General features: G+C 37.5%; 1 protein-coding gene across 2 annotated transcripts in view; it reads left to right on the top strand.

Annotated features, from left to right (window-relative positions):
* The window catches only part of Fam120c (family with sequence similarity 120 member C), a 124,983-nt gene that overhangs the window by 84,343 nt on the left and 20,004 nt on the right, over positions 1-20,636 (top strand). For both annotated transcript variants that reach the window (XM_075958833.1, XM_075958829.1), the window contains exon 11: positions 18,963-19,077. In XM_075958833.1, coding sequence (XP_075814948.1) covers positions 18,963-19,077 — 115 coding nt within the window. The remainder of the gene's footprint in view (positions 1-18,962; positions 19,078-20,636) is intronic.

Below are 20,636 nucleotides of genomic sequence, written 5' to 3'. Positions count from 1 at the left end.
ATTGGTTTATTCTAATAGTGTCTTAGTTAGGGTTACTGTTGTTGTGATGAAAACCAAGACTAAAGCACCTACCTTGGGAAGGAAGGGGTTTATCTGGTTATACTTCCATGTTGAAGGAAGTCAGGACAAGAACTCAAACAGATGAGATCCTGGAGGCAGGAGCAGATGCAGAGGCCATGCAGGGGCACTGCTTACTGTCTTGCTTCCCTTGAATTGTTCAGCCTGCTTTCTTATAGAACCCAGGACTACAAGGCCAGGGATGGCACCACCCACCATGGACTGGGCCCACCCCCATTGGTCACTAATTGAGAAAATGCCTTACAATTGGATCTCGCGGAAGCATTTCCTCAACTGAGGCTCCTTCCTCTCTGATGACTCTAGCTTGTGTCAAGTTGACATAAAACCAGCCAGTCCGAGTAGACTCTTGTGTTACTAAGCTTGTCTGAACTCCTGTGCTCAAGCCATCCTCTCTACTCAGCCTCCTGGGGGATTGGACTATAAGCATAGATCGTCATGCCTATATCCATTCAGTGTTATTTTTTTAATCTGCCCACATTCATGTATGCATAAATATTAATACTATGTTCACAGTATTTTAGTGATTAACTGATGGATGATTCTTCAAAGTTCTTTGGGAGTGCATTCCATGAGTTCAAATACTTTTGAAAAATTGTATTTTTTGATTTTGTGCATACAGGCATTTGCTTGCATGTATGTCTGTCCACCACATGCATGCAGTTCCCGCAGAGGTCAGAAGAAGCTGTCAGAGTCTTGAGAATGGAGTTAGAGATGATTGTGAGCCGCCATGTGGGTAATGGGGAATGAAATCATTGAGCTCTCTGTATAACTCCCAGGAAACACTTTCATGAGAGGTTTATTATAGTGTTCCTTTATCAGTATATCTGGAGGATCCAGAATAGAACTTCTGGATCCTATAAAACAGTGGTTCTCAGCTTTCCTAATGCTGTGACCCTTTCGTGCCATTTCTCATGTTGTGGTGATCCCAATCATAAAATTATTTTAGTTGCTACTTCACAACTGTAATTTTGCTACTATTATGAATTGTGATGTAAATATTTTTGGAGATAGATATTTGTCCAAAGGATCCTGACCCACAGGTCGAGAACCACTACTATAAAATGTACCTGTAAAGTTTTCACTAAATATTGCCAAATTGCTGAAGATTGTAGCTATACTAATTCACTACTTAGAATAACACTTAAGTTTTTCTATTTCTTCGTATTTCCAGTAATAATTGTCATATAATCAAAATTCAGCAGATTTCATGCACTATCTTGTCATTTGTTTTTCACCGATGAAGATGACCTTTGATTTTGTTTTTCCTTTGATGCCAAAGATTAAATGCAAAGCAGTTGTTCTAACCCTTAAACTACACAGTATGCCTGTTTTTCTGTTTTTGTGCCTATTAGCAATTTGAGGTTCCTGGTGTTTTTAACTGTCAACTTTTTAATTACTTAATTCTATATCTATTGGTGTTTTGACTACATGCTTGTGTTGTGTACCACATGCATGTCTGGTGCCTTTGGAGGCCAAAGAAGGCATTGGATCCCCTAGAACTGGAGTGGCAGATGGTTGTGAGCTGCCATACTGGTGCTAGGAATTGAAATTCAGTCCACTAGAAGAGCAGCCAGTGCTCTTAACTGCTGAGTCATCACTCCAGCCCCTTATAAAAACTTTTTGCTATGTCAGGTGTGGTGGTGCATGCCTTTAGTCCCAGCACTTTGAAGCCAGAGGCAGGTGGATCCCTGAGTTCAAGGCCAGCCTGGTCTATATAGTGAGCTTCAGGACAGCTAGGACTACATGGAGAGACCCTGTCTAAAAACAAACAACCAAAACTTAAATATAAGATTCTAGCATTTATTTCTATTTTATGTGTATGTGTGTTTGCCTGAAAGTATGCATTGTTTCATGTGTGTGAAGATGCTCATGGAAGCTAGAGGGTATCAGATCCCCTGGAATTAGAGTTATAGGTGGTTGTGAGCCACCTGGTATGGATGCTGGGGACTGAACCCAGGTCCTCTGCAAGAACAGCACGTGCTCTTAATTGCTGAGCCATCTCTCTAGCACCCACTTGAGCTTTCTTCTCTGGAATGTTCACATCTATTTATTTTGCAAACTCTGTTAGATTACTTTTCTTTTTTTGCTGATTGCACAGGTGCCTTGTGAGATACATAGCAGAAATCTTTTTATATATTTGTATTCGTATGCATGTGTTTTTATTTCAAATATCTTTTCCAGTCACAATTTGTTCAAATTTTATATACAGTATCCTTTATCAAATAGAATTAGTTCATTTTTCTAAACTTTTCATTATTATAATTTTCTATATACAGAAAAAATAGAATAATGTACATCAATATGACCACTACCTGTAATCTACTATTAATATCTTAGTATAGATATTTTATCCATAAGCTATTCACCTGTTCATCTCTAGTTTTTATTTATCCTTTTTGATAGATTACTAAGTAAAGTGCAGATATTAATATGTTTTTCTCCTTACTGAGAAGCACATATTTTGGTTTTTCAAACCCAGTAACTTCACATAGAGTTTGATATCTTATTTAATAAATTCTTCCCATCCCTGCATCATAAAGATATTTTTATGTAACACTTTTCAGGTAAAGTTTTCAATGTAGTGGATATTTATCTTAGGTTTGCAGAAAAATGGAACTTAACTTTCTTTTCTTTACATACTAAGCTACATTCTCATTTCTATATATTGAATGATAATTTCTTTCTGCATTTATTTGCTAGCCTAACTCAACCTCCTTTCTCTAGACACATGTGCACACGGAGTACAGACCCACATAGATAGACAGGCACACACCAGTCTATCCATTGATTCTGTTTTGTTCCATTGGCTAGTTCATTTTTCATCAATAGTACATTGGGTTAGTTATTAAGGGTTTATAATTTTTATAATTTTCTTTAATATTAGGTAAGATAAGTTACTCTGCATTAGTTCTTTCAGTTTTACAGTTCTTAATTTTTTTAAATATATATTATGTAATTAATTTAATTTGTATAAAATATTATTGCAGTTTAATTTGACATTGGATTGATTAATTTAGTGACATTGATATCTTTATAATGTTAAATGTTAGTATCCAAAGATCATAGTTTACCTCTCCTATTTATCCAGGTCTCTTCATGTCTCCATAGGATTAATTTTTCTAGAGATATCTACAGTTTAATTCCTAAGTACTTGATATATTATTGTAATTAGGGATGTTATTTTATTTCCTATTCTGCTTTCTAATTATTTGCTGATGCACTGAAAGTATTTTTTGTAGCAGGTAGGTAATATTCTAGTTTCTATAACTTATAGAACACTGAACTTTGAAACTGGGAAGGTCTTAGTTTGAATTATGTTTTTATTTATCATTGTGCATGTACATGCATGATATGTTAGGAGATGCACTTGCCCCAGTGTGCATGTAGAAGTCAGAGAACAACTTCATAGAGTTCATTTTCTTCTTCCACCTTTACATATGTTCCAGTATTGAACTAAGGCTGCCCGGGTTGCACAGTAAGCACCTTTATTGGCTGAGAAATCCTTCTGGCCTATTTTGGTTTTGGATACAGAGTTTTACTGTATAGCCCAGGTTAGCCTTCAACCTGGCTAATCCCATAACTGGGATTACAATTATGGGCCACCATTCTCAGCCTTTGACTTGGATAATTCACTTTAGCCTTTCTGAACATTTGTTTTGTTTTGTTTTTTTTTTTTTACTGTAAGTGGGCATAATTATTCTTCTCAGAGCCATTTGAGCATTTAAATGATGCAAACAAGGTCACTCATATAATAGATGCTCAATATAATGTATTGGTTGTCTAACTACCTTGAAAATCATATTGGTGACCTACGAGATTTTTTTCTAAAAAGAATAATATGTACAGATTTAATCTTTCTCATCACTAACATGTTCCTGGGCCACAGGTAACATTGTCCCATATAAAAGGCTAGAGCGATAACTCAGCAGTTAAGAGCACTGACTGCTCTTCCGAAGGACCCAGGTTCAATTCCCAGAACCCACATGGCAGCTCACAACTGTCTGTAACTCCATTTCCAGGGGATCCAATACCCTTGCACAGACATACATAAAGGCAAAAACACCAATGCAATACATATAAAATAAAAATAAATTAATCATTAAAAATTGTCCCATATTAACTCTGGAAGTGAACATTTTGTTTCCTTTAGTTACATTTATTTGTTTTATTATGTGTGTGTATACACGTATCTGGGGTATTCATCTGCCACAACTCACATGTAGAGGTCAGGACAGCTTGTAGAAGTGAGTTCTCTCCTTTCATCTGTGTGTCCTGTGGATGGAACTATGAAGTTTGGTGTCAAATGCCTTTATCCTAGGAGTCAGCCCAGCCCATTTTATCTTTGTTCTAAGGTATAGTAATAGCTTCTTTTCCCATTCATTGGTTGTGTTGTTTATGTGCCCAGGAGCTACAGCGTCTAAAACAAAGACTGTGTTCAGATATTTGAATGAAGCCTATGAACTTGGGAAGAGAACCCTCTGCCTCCTGCTGGACTGTTTATTTTTAAGCACATTTCTGAAAATCAGTCAGCTGATTTTCTAGGGCGCGACAGATCACGGAGTACCAAATAGCAAGGGAAAGGTCATTTCTTCTCCAATTAGCTGTGTGGAAATACTCGGATGAAAGAAAGCATGTTAAAGTAGAAAGAGTTCATTTTAATTTACAGTTCAAACATACAGTCCATCCATGGTAGGGAGTTCAAAATCACCAGAGCTTGAAGCAGATAGTCACATTGAACCCATTGTCTAGAAACAGCAACACAAGGCTGATGCTCACCTAGCTTTCTCCCTTTTTTTCTTATGAATGCCCAGGCTAAGCTTATCTTGTTCCTTGCCAGCTTTTTATAAAAATTGTTTCTATTGAGCTACATATGTTCTCAGTTGCCTTCCCTTCAACCCTCCCACATGGTCCCCATGCTCCCAATTTACTCAGGAGATCTTGCTTTTTCTACTTCCCCTGTAGATGAGATTCATGTATGTCTCTCTTAGGGTCCTCATTGTTGTCCAGGTTCTCTGGGATTGTGATTTGTAAGCTGGTTTTCTTTGCTTAATATATAACAGCCACTTATGAGTGAGTACTTATGATATTTGTCTTTCTGGGTCTGGGTTACCTCACTCAATAAGATGTTTTCTAGATTCATCTATTTACCTGCAAATTTCAAGATGTCATTGTCTGCTGTGTAGTACTCCATTGTGTAAATGAACCACATTTTCCTTATCCATTCTACGGTCGAGGGGCATTTAGGTTGTTTTCAGTTTCTGGCTATGACAAACAATGCTTCTATGAACATAGCTGAACATATGCCCTTGTGGTACAATTGAGTAGCCTTTGGGTATATACCCAAAAGTGGTATTACTGGGTCTTGAGGAAGGTTGTTTCTTAATTTTCTGAGAAATCGCCATACTGATATCCAAAGGGGTTGTACCAGTTTGCACTCCCACCAGCAATGCAGGAGTGTTCCCTTTCCCCACAACCTCTCCAGCATAAATTGTTATCAGTGTTTTTGATCTTGGCCATTCTTATAAATGTAAGATGGAATCTCAGAGTTGTTTTGATTTACATTTATCTGATGGCTAAGGATGATGAGCATTTCCTTAAGTGTCTTTCAGCCATTTTAGATTCCTCTGTTGAGAGTTCTCTGTTTAGGTCTGTACCCCATTTTTTAAATTGGATTATTTGTTCTTTTGATGACTAATTTCTTGAGTTCTTTGTATATTTTGGAGATCAGCCCTCTGTCCGATGTAGGGTTAGTAAAGACCTTTTCCCATTCTATAGGTTGCCTTTTTGTCTCATGTACTGTGTCCTGTGCTTTACAGAAGCTTCTCAGTTTCAGGAGGTCCCATTTATTGTTTCTCTCAGTGTCTGTGCTGCTGTGGTCTTCTGTGCCAACGTGTTATTTCCCACTTTCTCTTCTCTGAGGTTCAGTGTAGCTGGCTTTATGTTGAGGTCTTTGATCCATTTGGACTTTAATTTTGTGCACAGCAACAGATATGGATCTATTTTCATTCTTCTACATGTTTATATCCAATTATGCCAGCACTATTTGTTGAACATGATTTCTTTTTTCCATTTGATACTTTTTTTGCTTCTTTGTCAAAATCAGGTGCATGTAGGTGTGAGGACTGATATCCGGGTCTTCTGTTCGGTTCCATTCATCTTCCTGTCTGTTTTTATACCAATACCAGGCTGTTTTCAGTACTGTAGCTCTGTGGTAGAGTTTGAAGTCAGGGATTGTGATGCCTCCAGAAGTTCTTTTATTGTGCAGGATTGTTTTGGCTATCCTAGGTTTCTTGCTTTTCCATATGAAGTTGTGTATTGTTGTTTTGAGGTCTGTAAAGAATTTTGCTGGAATTTTGATGGGCATTGCATTGAATCTGTAGATTGCTTTTGGTAAGATTGCCATTTTTACTATGTTAATTCTGCCTACTCAAGAGCATGGGAAATCTTTCCATTTTCTGGTGTCTTCTTCAATTTCTTTCTTCAAGGATTTAAAGTTCTTGTCATACAAGTCTTCCACTTGTTTGGTTAGAATTATTCCAAGATATTTTATGCTATTTGTGGCTATTGTGAAGGGTGTTGTTTCTCTGATTTCTTTCCCAGTCCTTTTATCATCTGTATACAGAGGGCTACTGATCTTTTTGATTTAATCTTATATCCTGCTACATTACTGTTTATGAGTTGTAGAAGTTCCTTGGTAGAATTTTTGGGGTCGCTTATGTAAACTATCATATCATTAGCAAATAGTGAGAGTTTGACTTCTTTTCCGATTTGTATTCCCTTGATCTCCTTTTGTTGTCTTATTGCTCTTGCTAGGACCTCAAGAACTATATTGAATAGATATGGAGAGAGTGGACAACCTTGTCTTTTTCCTGCTTTCAGGGGAATCACTGGGAGTTTCTCTCCATTTCATTTGACTGTTGGCTTGCTGTATATTGCCTTAATTATGTTTAAGTATGTTCCTTGTATCCCTGCTGTCTCTAAGACCTTTGTCATGAAGGGATGTTATATTTTGTTGAAGGCTTTTTCGGCATCTAATGAGATGATCATGTCATTTTTTTTTTCAATTTGTTTATATCGTGAATTATATTGACAGATTTTTGTATGTTGAAGCATTCTTGCATCTCTGGGATGAAGCCAACTTGGTTATGGTGGATGATTTCTCTGATGTGTTCTTGGATGTGGTTTGCCAGTATATTACTGAGTAGTTTTGCATCAATGTTCATGAGTGAGATTGGTCTGTAATTCTTTCTTAGTAATGTCTTTGTATGGTTTGGGCATCAGGGTAATTGTAGTCTTGTAAGAAGAGTTTGGCAATGTTCCTTCTATTTCTATTGTGGGGAACAATTTGAGAAGTATTGGTATGAATTTGGTATTAGTTCTTCTTTAAAAATCTTGTAGAATTCTGCACTGAAACCACCTGGATCTGGACCTGCCCCCCTTTTTTGGTTGGGAGACTTTTGATGACTGTTTCTATTTCTTTAGCAGTTATTGGTCTATTTAATTTGCTTATCTTGTCTTGATTTAATTTTGGTAAGTGATATTTATCCAGAAAATTGTTCATTTCCTTGAAGTTTTCCAATTTTGTGAAGTACAGGTTTTGGAATTATGACCTGATGATTCTCTAGATTTCCTCCCTGTCTGTTGTTATATTCCCCTTTTCATTTCTGATTTTGTTAATTTGGATAGTCTCTTGCTTCCCTTTGGTTAGTTTGGATAAAGGTTTGTCTATTATGTTGATTTTTCTCGAAGAACTAACTTTTTGTCTCATTGTAGCTTTCTCCTTTTTATACAGTACAGGACCCAGCTCAGGGAATAGTGCCGCCCATAGTGGGTAGTTCTTCCTACCTCTATTTACCTAATTAAGATAATCTTTCCATCTTGATTCTAGATTTCATCAAGTTGACAATTGAGATTAATTATCACAGTAAACAAGTCAGATAGTCTTACAGACAACCCTAGTAATAGCAATGACAAATGATACCACACTGTCGCAAACTCAATGGGAAAACTAGAAAGACTGCATTCCTTAAAAGCTCAAATTAAGAGACAGTATCTGAAAGCCAAATTGCCTTGTATTAATCAGTACCCCAAAGTTTATTATATCCTCAAGAACAGATAGTATTCTGTTTCCTACCACATGCCTTTATTGCGGATGATGTTTCTAATCCTTATAATCGTTCCAAATAGCAGGTCTGACATATATTGACTCATAAATGAGGAAACCAGCTGAGACAGCAGCAACTAACAGTAATGATATAGCAAGACACAATATTTAGAGGGTTTAAAGCCCCATTTTTCTGACTAGCAATTCCTGTTTCTTTAAGAGGATAAAAGAGTTCAGTGCAGTTTTGGACTAGTGAGATGGCTCATAAAAGTCCATGTGATCAAGCCTTACGAGTGGATCTTGTTCCCTGGAACCTACATGGTAGGAGGTAAGGAGGTGAGAATTAACTCCTGCAAGTTGTTCTCTGCCCACACACATATGCACATGCAGGTATACACACATACACATACACACACAATTAAAACAATAAGGAATATTCTTAGAACAATTAATATAGAACCTGACTGAAATTTTTGAAAAATTAACTTTAAATGAAGATTAAGCTTAAATGTGATATACCAATATGAAGTAAACTCTGTCTGAACATTGAACTATAGCCTCCTTGAATACCAGGAGTCTGTACTTCTTAATTACTTCATATAATTATAATTGAAAGATACCTCCCATGGAAATATAGTAATACTGAAAAATTGTGACTGAAATATATGTTCATAAAGTTCTTCGTAGTGCTAGAAGAAGAATCTTTTAGGAAAGCCCGTTTTAGAAAAGGTATACTTTTGTATATGTAATAGTCATCACTGAGAAGGGATACTGAAAACCTGTCAGAGTTTTGAGGTAGAATCTAGCCTTGTTGAATATGGAGAGGCATGCATTAATACCATATCCTTTCTAGCAAAAGTTTATCCAAATCTAAACCATTGCCCAAAGTTCACATGATGGTGCACAACCATCTGTAACTCCAGTTCCAGGGGATCCAAAGCCCTCTTCTGACCTCTACAGGGAGTAAACATGTATGTGGTACACAGACATACATGCAAAACATGCATACACATAAGTAAATAGGAAAGTTTTCAACTTACCTAGTGAAAACTAGAAAACAAAACATCACTAAATATTTCTTCTGTATGTCCTAATGACATACCACAAATAGAAAAAAAACATTTATTTCATGAAATCTGCAGGGCCAGCAAGATGGCTCAGCAGCTAAAGGCATCTGCCAGCAAACTTGATAACCTCTGTTTAAACTGAAGACTCACATGGTGGAAAGAAAGAACTGACACCCACAAGCTGACTCCCTCTGACTTCCACACATGCACCACACACACATGTGCATACACACACACTACAAGTTCAGAACATTTTTTAAATATTTATTTATTTATTTATTATGTATACAATATTCTGTCTGTGTGTGTGTCTGCAGGCCAGAAGAGGGCACCAAACCTCATTACAGATAGGTGTGAGCCACCATGTGGTTGCTGGGAATTGAACTCAGGACCTTTGGAAGAGCAGGCAATGCTCTTAACCACGGAGCCATCTCTCCAGCCCAGTTCAGAACATTTTTAAAAATTTGTAAAAATAGATTCTACTAAAAGAAGATTTTAGTGGCTGGCATAGGGGCGTCTTCTTCTAGAGAAGCCTCATGGAAACAAAGGATTAGTTGCATTTTACTTGATCGGAAAAGTGATTAACACCGTAGGCGGCCCCAGAAGCCATTTCTTCCCATAGTCACGGTGTGATAATACTTGGGGATAACTAGACATGTGTTCTTGATGTGAGCAGCTTCTGCCAGGAAGGATAGAAGAAGGACAATAGAAGAAGTCAAGCAAACTCTTACAGACATGAGGCATATTGTGAAAGCTTCGGCCTGTGACTTCACTGATGTGTTCAGATGACTAACTAGCTGACATCAATGACCTTGGTCCTACGGGTGAGATCTACAAACAGTACTCTAGAAAGGGTATTCCTGCTACTGCTGCCTTTCAGGTTGTGGCTTTGCCCAATGGAAGTTGTGTTAATTGAAGCATAAAGCAGTACAAGAAACTCTCTTAAAACAGTGGGACTTTAATTGGGCCCAGTGTTGCTTACTGTTTAAACTAGCATTTTCATTATGTTCTTAAAACATGTTAATTTTAAAGTTGATGCTGGTGAGTGTCAGTTCAACTGAAATATGTAAAGTTATTATTGAAATGCTATATAACAGGAATAGTTGAGCATGAAATAGAGACAATGAGTCTAGTTACTGATATACTATAAATTACATTTATATACATTTTCTTGCTAGATGTGGGAGAAGAGACTATTACATAGTTAATCAAATATATAAAAATAGAGGGAAATAATGTGCAGGGAAGTTGAGTTACTGTTTTGTGATACAATGAAGAGTTCAGTTACTCCACTTAAATACTATTAACTTAGTAATATGAAATAGTTAGTTGTCAAGTTAAGTGATTCTTGTTTTCCTTGAAGAAATTAAAATATGTAAATCTGCACACTAGTGAAGGTGAAGGAACTAGTACTGAATTCTACATAGACGGTAGCTTTTCTAACGGAAGTAGACAGGTAGCTTCAACAAGAAAGAAAGTCGAAATCTGCTCAAGGCGTCAATAGTCTGTAGATCACTTCCTTACCCTCACCTCTATTAAAGCGGGTCTATTTCAAGCAGGAATAGCCAAGAAGACAGGGATCCCTTCTCCCAGCTCCTATTCTTGGGCTGTTATTTTACCCTGGAAAGGGAAGGCTGCCATTTGTCATCAATCCCATCCCTGTATCCAGGTAAGTGTGCCCAAGAGGATTATTGACCTCAACCCCACTCATAACAGGGCGGAATCTCTAATCAGGTGCTTCCCAACCTTCCGAGTGCTACAACCCTTGAATACAGTTCCTCATGATGTGGTGGTGTCCGGCCATAAAACTAGTTTCATTGCTACTTCATAACTGTGATCTTGCCACTGTTATGAACTGTAATATAAATATGTGATTTGCATGATATCTGATATGCAACCCCTGTGAAGGGTTTGAGACCCACAGGTTGAGAACCTCTGCTCGAATCCAAGAGACGCCAATTGATGATAAATGAGGTTCTAATTGTCTCCTAGTAGCACATATGTTGGAAGGAGTCTTCACAGTGGGAGGGGTAAGCTGCCAACACCGCTGTAGCCTTATCTTTGGTGCCACCTGTAGAGCAGAAGCAGTACATATCATATTGGGAAAGCATCCCTAGTTCTAGGAAAACCGTTAGGAGAGCTTTGCTGGGGGTAGGGCAAGCCCTAATGGGGGTGTGCTGGCTAGTTTTATGTCACCTTGCCTCAAGCCAGAGTTATCTGAAAGGAGGGAACTTCAACTGACAACAGTGCCTCCATAGATCCAGCTGTAAGGCATTTTCTTAATTAATGATGGATGGGGGAAGGGTCCAGCCTATTATGGGCGGTACCGTCCTTGGGCTGCCTGTCCTGGGTGCTTTAAGAGAGCAGGCTGAACAAACCACAATGAGCAATTCCATAAGCCGCACTCCTCCGTGGCCTGTACATCAGCTCCTTCTTCCAGGATCCTGCCCTGCTCGAGTTTTTTTTTTTTTAGTTTTTCGAGACAGGGTTTCTCTGTGGTTGTGGAGCCTGTCCTGGAACTAGCTCTGTAGACCAGGCCCTGCTAGAGTTCTTATGCTGCACCCATGTGGCACACACTCACACAGAAAGTAAAATTTAAAGCAGGCAGTGGTGGCTCACGCCTTTGATCCCATCACTCAGGAGGCAGAGGCAGGCAGATTTCTGTGAGTTTGAGACCAGCCTGGTCTACAAGAGCTAGTTCCAGGACAGAGCCCATAGCTACAGAGAAACCCTGTCTCGAAAAACCAAAAAAAAAAAAAATTGAAACTCAGCACATTGCTAGTCCTGGCTGTGTGGGCAGCTAAGGAAGGAGAGCAACCTGAACTTGGTAGGTAACTGCCATCCACCCATCCATCCATCAGAAGCCTTGGAGCAAGGGTAGAATTCAACACTAATGCAATTACCTGATATGTGTAAGGTCCTGAATCTCCCTAGAACTGTAAAGCCAAAGTCAGAAAGAAGGAAACGGGAAGTCTGTATTAGCTATAAATGAAATAAGGATACAAAAAGAATAACGTTAAATGTTACACAATTTGGTTCGGGTATTTTAGTAGGATATATTAATTTACATAAGGGGTCTCATTGTTATTTTCATGCATACTGTATTTTGATCATATTCCCAATACTCTCTGTGATCCCCCTGCCCTGACTAAAAACACAAAAAATAAAAAATAACTGTTGATCAAGAAACAAAAAGGAAAGTATCAAATAACTAAAATTAAGAATGATAAAGTATTGGAATAATAGCCAACAAATTAAGTGAGAGATAAAATTGACAAATAATTTAATCCAAGAAGAAATGTAAATTCTGAGCAAATATATAGCAAGGACTCAAAGTACTAATTAAAATCTACCCATAAGCTGGGTGGTGGTGGCACACGCCTTTAATCCCAGCATTTGGGAGGCAGGGGAAGGCCGATCTCTGTGAGTTCAAGGCCACAGAGCTAGTTCCAGGACAGGAACCAAAAACTACAGAGAAACCCTGTCTCAAAAAATCCAAAAAAAAAAAAATTTACCCATAAAGTAAATACCAGACCCAAACAAGTTCATATTATAACCTCCTGTTCGTCAATTTTCCTGCAATGACAGAATTTTATTCTTCCAGGCTGAATCCTACTACACTGTATAAATAGCACATTGGTTGGTACCTAAACTGACTCCAGAACTTGACCTGTGGACATAGTTGCTCGGAATGTGAACATGCACATTGTCTCCTCTCCTTTGCTTTGATGCGTTCCTATCATCTGTACTGCTGTTTCACTGGGCTGTCCGCTTCCTATTCAGAAAATTGTCCCCTGTGCCAGCATCTTGAAGTGTTTCTCCTGTTTTCTACATGTCGTTTAGAAGTTTCAGTTTTATGTTAAGACCTTTGGTCCATCTTGATTAAAGTTTTATATAGAATAAGAGTGAGCCAGTTTCATGCTTCTATATGGGGTTACTTAGTTTTCTAAGTACCATGTGTTAAAATGACTCTGGCTTCCAGTGTAATGTTCTTATCACCTCGCCAAGATTTCAAACTTCTGACAATTTGAAGTACGCATATGATTCTCTAGTTCCACCCCTTTGCTATACATGCCTGTTTTGTGCCAATACCATGGCTTTGGTTATTAACTACGGCTCTGTAGTATAATTTGAATTTGGGTGTTATGATAACATTAGAAGTACTTTTTCTATTTGAGGTCATTTCTGTTTCCATATGATTTTGAGGATTATTTTCTAATTCTGTAAAAAAGTTTTGGTATTTTGATGGGGGATTGCATTGAATATGTAGATGAATTTCATTAGTATGGTAACCTGAACAATATTACGTCATCCATGAACAGGGAAGACATTTTTTGTCATCTTTCTTTGGGGTGTTATAATTACCATCATAAGGTCCTTTCATCTATTCCAGTGGTTCTCAACCTATGAGTCGTGACCCCTGTGGGGATCGCATATTAGATATCCTGCATATCACATATTTTCATTATGATTTATAACAGCAAAATTACAGTTATGAAGTAGCACTGAAGACAATCTCATGGTTGGGGTCACCACAATATGAGAAAATGAATTAATGGGTCTCAGCATTAGGAAATTTGTGTACCACTGATCAGTTAGATTCATTATTAGGTGTGGTTTTGTTTTGTTTTTGAGGTTATTTTAAGCTAAATTATGTTTTATATTTTTCTCTACAAGTTAATTTTGCATCAGTATATAGGAAATCTGATTTTTTAAACGCTGATTTTCATATTCTGTCACTTTGCTAAAATTGTTTATCAGATCTGATGGATTCTCTAGAATGTTTCAAGTATGAATCATACCCTTGAAAACAGGGACAACTTGACTTTCCCTTCTATATTTATAGTTTTTTTGTTTCTGTCTCTTGCTTTAGTACTCTGAGGACTCCAAGCAGCTTGTTGAAGAAAAGTGATAATAATAGATCCTACTTCGTTCAGTCAGAATGCTTATAATTTAAAAGACCATAACAAATATTTCAAAATGTTGAAAAACTACAGGAGGCATACAACTTTGGAGGCTACTTTGCCATTTTCTATTTTAAATGAAAGGTTGTTGTTTAAAACAAATCAGAGAAACAAATTAAAAAACACGGCTTTGCACACAGTAGGAAATGCTTTACCAGTGAGGTACATTTCCATCTGGTTTCCATTCTCTTAAGAATTTTTTTCAAAAGTGTGTGTATGTGTGTGTCTTTGTCTGTCTGTATGAGTACATGTCATGTGTTTGCAGATCCTGTGGTGGAGGCCAGAAGAGGGCATCATCTCCTGGAGCTGGAGTTACAGGTGGTTGTGAGCTACCTGATGTAGGTGCTAGGAACTGAACTTGGGTCCTCTGGAAGAGCCACAAACATTCTTAACCACTGAGCCATCTCTTCAGCCCCAAATTTATTATTTTCTCAAAAGATTAAACATGTATATATCAGATGACTCATTCATTTCACTCCTAGCTATCACTCCAAGAGCACTGAAAAGATATGCCCACAGAAAGACTTGACTATTAATGGAAGTATTAATCATAATAGCCAAAAAGCTCAAAGAACCTAATAATCTGTCAACTGGTAAGTGGATAAACGTACTGAGGTATGTCCATCAATAAAAATTATGTAGCAATTAAGTCAAACTACTTATAAGAGGCCATGTCATGAACCAACCTTAAAACCATTATATTGAGGGGCCGGTCAATTAAAGAATGTATGCATGCGAGGACCTGGGTTCAACCTCCAGCACTTCAAATAATTATTATGCTAAATGTTCATGAAAAAAGCTGAAGAGTCATAAGTAGATGGAAAATTTGTGGACTATAAAAATTAATTATAAAGATGGCATTCTTGCTGTGTGGTGGTGGTGCACACCTTTAATCCCAGCACCCAGGAGGTAGAGGCAGGCGGATCTCTATGAGTTTGATCCAGCCTGGTCTACATAGTGAGTTCCAGGAGAATATATATATATATATATATATATATATATATATATATATATAATGTCATTCTCTCCAGTGTTCTACCAACTCAGTTGGTCCCAACTTTTTACATATTTCTGAATCAGACTGAACTTGAAAGTTTGGAATCAGAACAAATTTGTTCATGTTACTTAAAATTAAAAGTAGAAGTGATGTGCCAGCAATGATGGCACATAGCTTTAGTCCCAGCAACTGGGAGGCACAGGCAGGCCAATCAAGTTTGAGATTAGTCCCATCTACAGTTTGAGATCTAGGACAGCCAGGGATACTCAGAGAAACCCTGTCTCAACAAAAAGTAGAAGTGGTGTAAAAGAAAGGACTATCAATTATTTAAGTTAGTATGTTATTGACTTGGCAAATAAACATAAAATTAATAGGCTAGTAAGAAATCTTTGTATATATGTTTGAGAATTTAGAATCTTAAAAAAGTTTCATCAATAAAAAGAACTGTGCTATGTACTAATGCTGAGTGCTTTTACATGCATGTGAGCTTCCAAAGTATGTATTCTTTGTCACTATATTCTATACAAATGAAGGTCCTAGCAATGTGTCTATAATATCACAGGAATTTACTATAAATGAATAAATTATAGTTTACTGTATAAACTATAGTAGAATATATAATACCTGTGTGCATTATGTATAGTTATATTATAGTAAAGATGCTGTCTTGTCACTGAAAACAAAAAAGTACCTTGGGAAATAAAATCATGATATAGGCTTTATTTTTTATTTTATCTATTTTTATTTTATTTTCTGTGTATGAGTATTTTTGCCTGCATTTATGTCTGTTCACTACATGCATGCAGTGCCCACAAAGGTCAAAAGAAGGCACTGAATCATTTGCAACTGGAAGTACAGATGGTTGTTAGCCACCATGTGGGTGCTGGGAACCAAACCAAGTCCTCCACAAGAGCAATAAGGGCTCTTTACCACTGAGCCAACTCTCTAACCTCCATGATATGGTTTTGCCAGAGAAAATCTTCAGTGGAATCATAAGGCTTGGAAAATAGCACATGATGAACAACCTTAAATATTGGTAAATTTAATAAATAATAATTATTATTTTCTGCTCTCCTGTTTCTGATCCTTGCACTCCATTGATTTATTAGTCCCTACACTGTATCTCTTAATTTATTCAACACTAGTTGAATAGCAACAGTGATTCAAAAATGAAGGTTAGCCTATGCTGACAGTGATTTATTTGTCCAGCAAATATTTATTGAGCACCTATGATGCTGTACTTTATACTAAAGCTAGAGAGAGGTTTGAGATTAGCACTGCAGTATGAGTCAACCAAGCAAAAGCTCTAATCTCTAATAGAGGAAGTTAATTCTTCCTCTGTGGATGCCTCTGTGATTCTCCAGGTGCATTTAGTCGGCACTGAGAACAATCTGCAGGATCACACCCTTTCTATGAGCTCGCCTCTCTCACACTTGACTCCTTCAGGTCATTTTTCTTTTCTAAAATTCAAGATGTATGTAATTCAAAGAATTCTACTTTGGATGCTTTCTTTTGGTTAAGGATTTGTTGTTGATTGTTTTGCTTTTTGTTTGTCATTTGTTTTAGCATGACCTGTTGATACATTATTCTTCCAATAAATGTTTGTGAATGCCCACTCTATGCCAAGCACCTAACGTTCATAATAATTGAAGAATTATAAACCAAGATCATCAAGAGCACACAAGGCCCTAGACCTCCTGGTAACTCACATAGGCAGTTAAATAAATTGTCTTTTAGAAAATCAGTAAAGCACTTGAACCTCATTCTGCTAATCACACAGTCTGTAATTTTAAATGTCTTTTATTTATACTTTTCATGTCATAGCTTGATGGTAACATTTGAAATCTCCCAGTATAAATGAACTTGTTGTTCCTTTTCTTCCTTTTTTCTTTTCATTTGCCAACAAAGTAGAATAAAAGGCTTAAAAATAGAAGCTTAAATAAAGCTAAATCAAGAAATTATAAAAATAACCTTCAAGACAAAAAAGTATTAGTAAAAAGAACACTATGAAAGGTACAAGCTATGAATTATGTCGTAAATTATATAGTATCAGAAAGTATAAAATAGGTTATAAAGTATGAATACAATTTCCCAAGTGAACAAAGCGTGAGCAGGAAAGAGGGTAGGAAGTGCTCTAGGCAAAGGGAAGTTTGTGGGGTGTAGAGTCCCCGCCTACATATCCTGAGTTGCTAAACGAAGTCACAGGATTTGTTGTCTTTCCTGCCACTCCAGAATCATTGTAAAATTCAAAGGAATACTATTGTGAGCTTGAAGAAAAAATATTGTTGGTCAGGATGTTTATACTGTTTGTTCATTTTGATTTGTTTTTTTTTTTCCCTATAGGACAGTAGCTCAGAGAGGTTTCTAGATTCCATGCCAGATTGTGGCTGTAGTAATTGGACTAGAGTCCCCAGGAATACATCCCATGTGTTGTTCCAGCCACCCCTTGCTTTAAAGCAACTTTCCAAAGTCTTGCACTACTTTAGAAGTTACGCTTATTCATTGTCATGTGGGCCTTCACGGAACTAAGTACGTATTATACAGATATATTTGCAGGTCTGTTTTATCTCTACATTCTCAGTATCTATAAGACACATTCAGTTTGTGGACAATCAATTTAAACACTCATGAATAGGTACCTAATTTGTAGATTTCCTATTTATTTATTACTTTGGTTTTATCGAGACCAGGTTTCTCCATGTAGCCCTGGCTGTCCTGGAGCTTGCATTGTAATCTGGCCTGGCCTCCAGCTCAGAAATCCACCTGCCTCTGCACCCTGAATACTGGGATTAAAGGTGTGCACCACCACCACCCCGCCCTACAGTTCCTAGCTTTAAAAATGATGCCATGGCATCCAGTTATCTTCACAAGCCAGAGTTCGTAAGTCTGTGGCCAAAGGTTGGAAGTAACCAAAGCATTTGCCTAACATACATGTGGTCCTGGATTCCATCCCTAGCACTGTGCCAAAAAATTCCTATGACCAGACCTTGTGGAGTTATACACTGATAGTGCTTAGCTTCATCCTCAAACAACTTCATTTCCATTGATACATTGTTTAGTCCCTTCAGTCACCTCTCCACTGATATGCATGTCATCATCACTCTCCTACTAACAATCCTTAAATGTCTTCCTACAATTTGGGGACAAAAAATGCGCATTTTATAATCTTATTTGGAGACTCTGATGTGGCCTACTTTATAATTTTACCCACTATCATTCAGCAATATCAAGCCAGGAGCATCTTGCCAAATCATGCCTCCATAATACACTTTGCTAGAAGATCTTCGAGCATCCTATTCCTAGCTTGTGTCTCGATAACTAGACAATTCTCTTGAAACTCTTCTCCTACTGAGTTTTTCAGTGCTGTTCATGCCTATCTCCTCTACCACTCAGATTTGAAATAATTGTAATTATAAATTAGCCCAGAGTTTGGTTCCTGATAAGTTTGTGGGGTTTTTGTGTGTGCATGTTTGTGTGTTTGTTTTATAGTTTGGGGAATTGATTCCAGAGCCTTGTGCATACCAGGCAAGCTCTTTATTACTGAGCTACATCTCCAGTCCTTGGTGGTGTTGTTTTTGATAGTGTCTTGCTATGAAGCCTAGGCTATCCTGGAACTCTAGCCTTCTGTCTTTTTCTCCTAAATAATAGGATTACAGGTGTGAGCTAAAATGCTTGCCACCATTTTAGGTTCTTAATAAGTGTATGTGACATAAATGGCAATTGTGATCAAATAATGATGTTTTTGTGTCTAGATACATGGTTCAGTGGCCTGGTGGCCGAATCCTGCATCGCCATGAACTTGACACCTTCCTTGCACAGGCTGTGTCTACCCAGCTTTATGAACCAGAACAGCTTCAAGAACTCAAGGTGATTTATTCCACCTTCATTTAATTTTTTCTGCTGTTTAGGTTTTTCTTTCTTTTTTTTTGAAACAGGGTCTCAGGGTGGGCCTAAACTCTCTATGTAAGTTAAGATGACCTTATGATCTTACACTCCTGATCCTTTTGCTTCTACTTCCCAAGTGCTGAGATTATAGGTGTGTGCCTTTTTTTTCAAAAGCTCAATCTTCAACTTTACATCTTTTCTTTTGGAGCTAGGGAAAAGAATAATTCTATAGGTAAATGTTATATTTCCCTTAGCCAAATAGATACTTCTATTAATAAAACCAAGAGATGCTGCTATATTACCCCAGCCATAATGATGAATGAGAAGACACAGAAAAGATAGAGATTTTGCAGAGTTTGGAAACCATGGTAAGGTTTCTGTCACTTAGAAGGTATGTTGCAGGGACTTACCTTAGTGTCAATGAGTAAATGTCTACTTCCTACTACTTAATTTGTATTTATTTGTTTATTTAGTGTGTGAGTATAGGCGTGCATATACTACAGTATACATGTAGGGGTCACATGACAGCTCTCAGTAGTCAGTCCTCTCCTGCCACCCTGAATTTGATCCAGGGGTCAAATTCATGTGATCAGTCTTGTGTTCAAGTTCCTCTACCTACTGAACCATCTCATTACTGGTGCCTCCCCAGTACCAAGAACTGAAAGCAATAGAAGTAGGTCGACCCAATATAGGTTGCCTTGTACTTCAGTCTTAGCATTAGTACCTCCTGTCTGTGTGATACTGTCTAGGTTACTTAAGTTTCTGACCTTCTCTCTTTTTTTTTAACTCATGGAACTGTAAGGATAATGTGTAAAAGAATGTATGTAAAACAGAACAGTATCTTGTATAATTGTATATTTTAAATATTCCATGCTCCAGTGCTGGAGAGATGGCTCAGACATTAGGAGCACTGGCTGCTCTTCTAGAGGTCCTGAATTCAATTCCCTGCAACCACATAGTGGCTCACCACATCTCTAGTGGGATCTGCTGCCCTCTTCTGGCATAAAGTAGTACATGCAGATAGAGCATAAAATAAATTTATAAAGCCTGGTTTCTTGGGAAGAAGTGGGAATTTGGATTGGTATTTTTTTAAGTAATAAAATAAAATAATAATTTAAGAAAATAAATCTATAAATAGATAGATACACTATACAACATAAATACTAGTTATTAATGCAAGACACCATTCCCCTGGTTTTAGTAGCTATGTTTCTTTGAGGCTGTATTTATTACTTTTCTCACTGGTATGACAGTCAACTTATTGAGGGAAACATTGGGAAGTTCCAGCTTCTCCTCTAGCTGAGTAGGGAGGGGAGTATTCTAGTTTACAAAATATATGCATTGTGATAAGTGATCGACGCCAACTTGGGGCAGGAAAGGATTTATTTCAGCTTATACTTACAATACATCACTGAGGGAAGCCAGGGTGGAACTCAAGGCAGGAACCTGGAGGCAGCTGCTGAAGCAGAGGCTAGGGAATGCTACTTACTGGCTTGTGCTCATGGCTTGCTTATATATCAATCATTAATCAAGGAAATGCC

Source organism: Microtus pennsylvanicus, chromosome X (genome assembly GCF_037038515.1).
Source record: "Microtus pennsylvanicus isolate mMicPen1 chromosome X, mMicPen1.hap1, whole genome shotgun sequence".
Classification (NCBI taxonomy): domain Eukaryota; kingdom Metazoa; phylum Chordata; class Mammalia; order Rodentia; family Cricetidae; genus Microtus; species Microtus pennsylvanicus.
The sequence above is the reverse complement of the archived record's forward strand: the minus strand, read 5'-3'. Positions and strand labels throughout refer to the sequence as shown.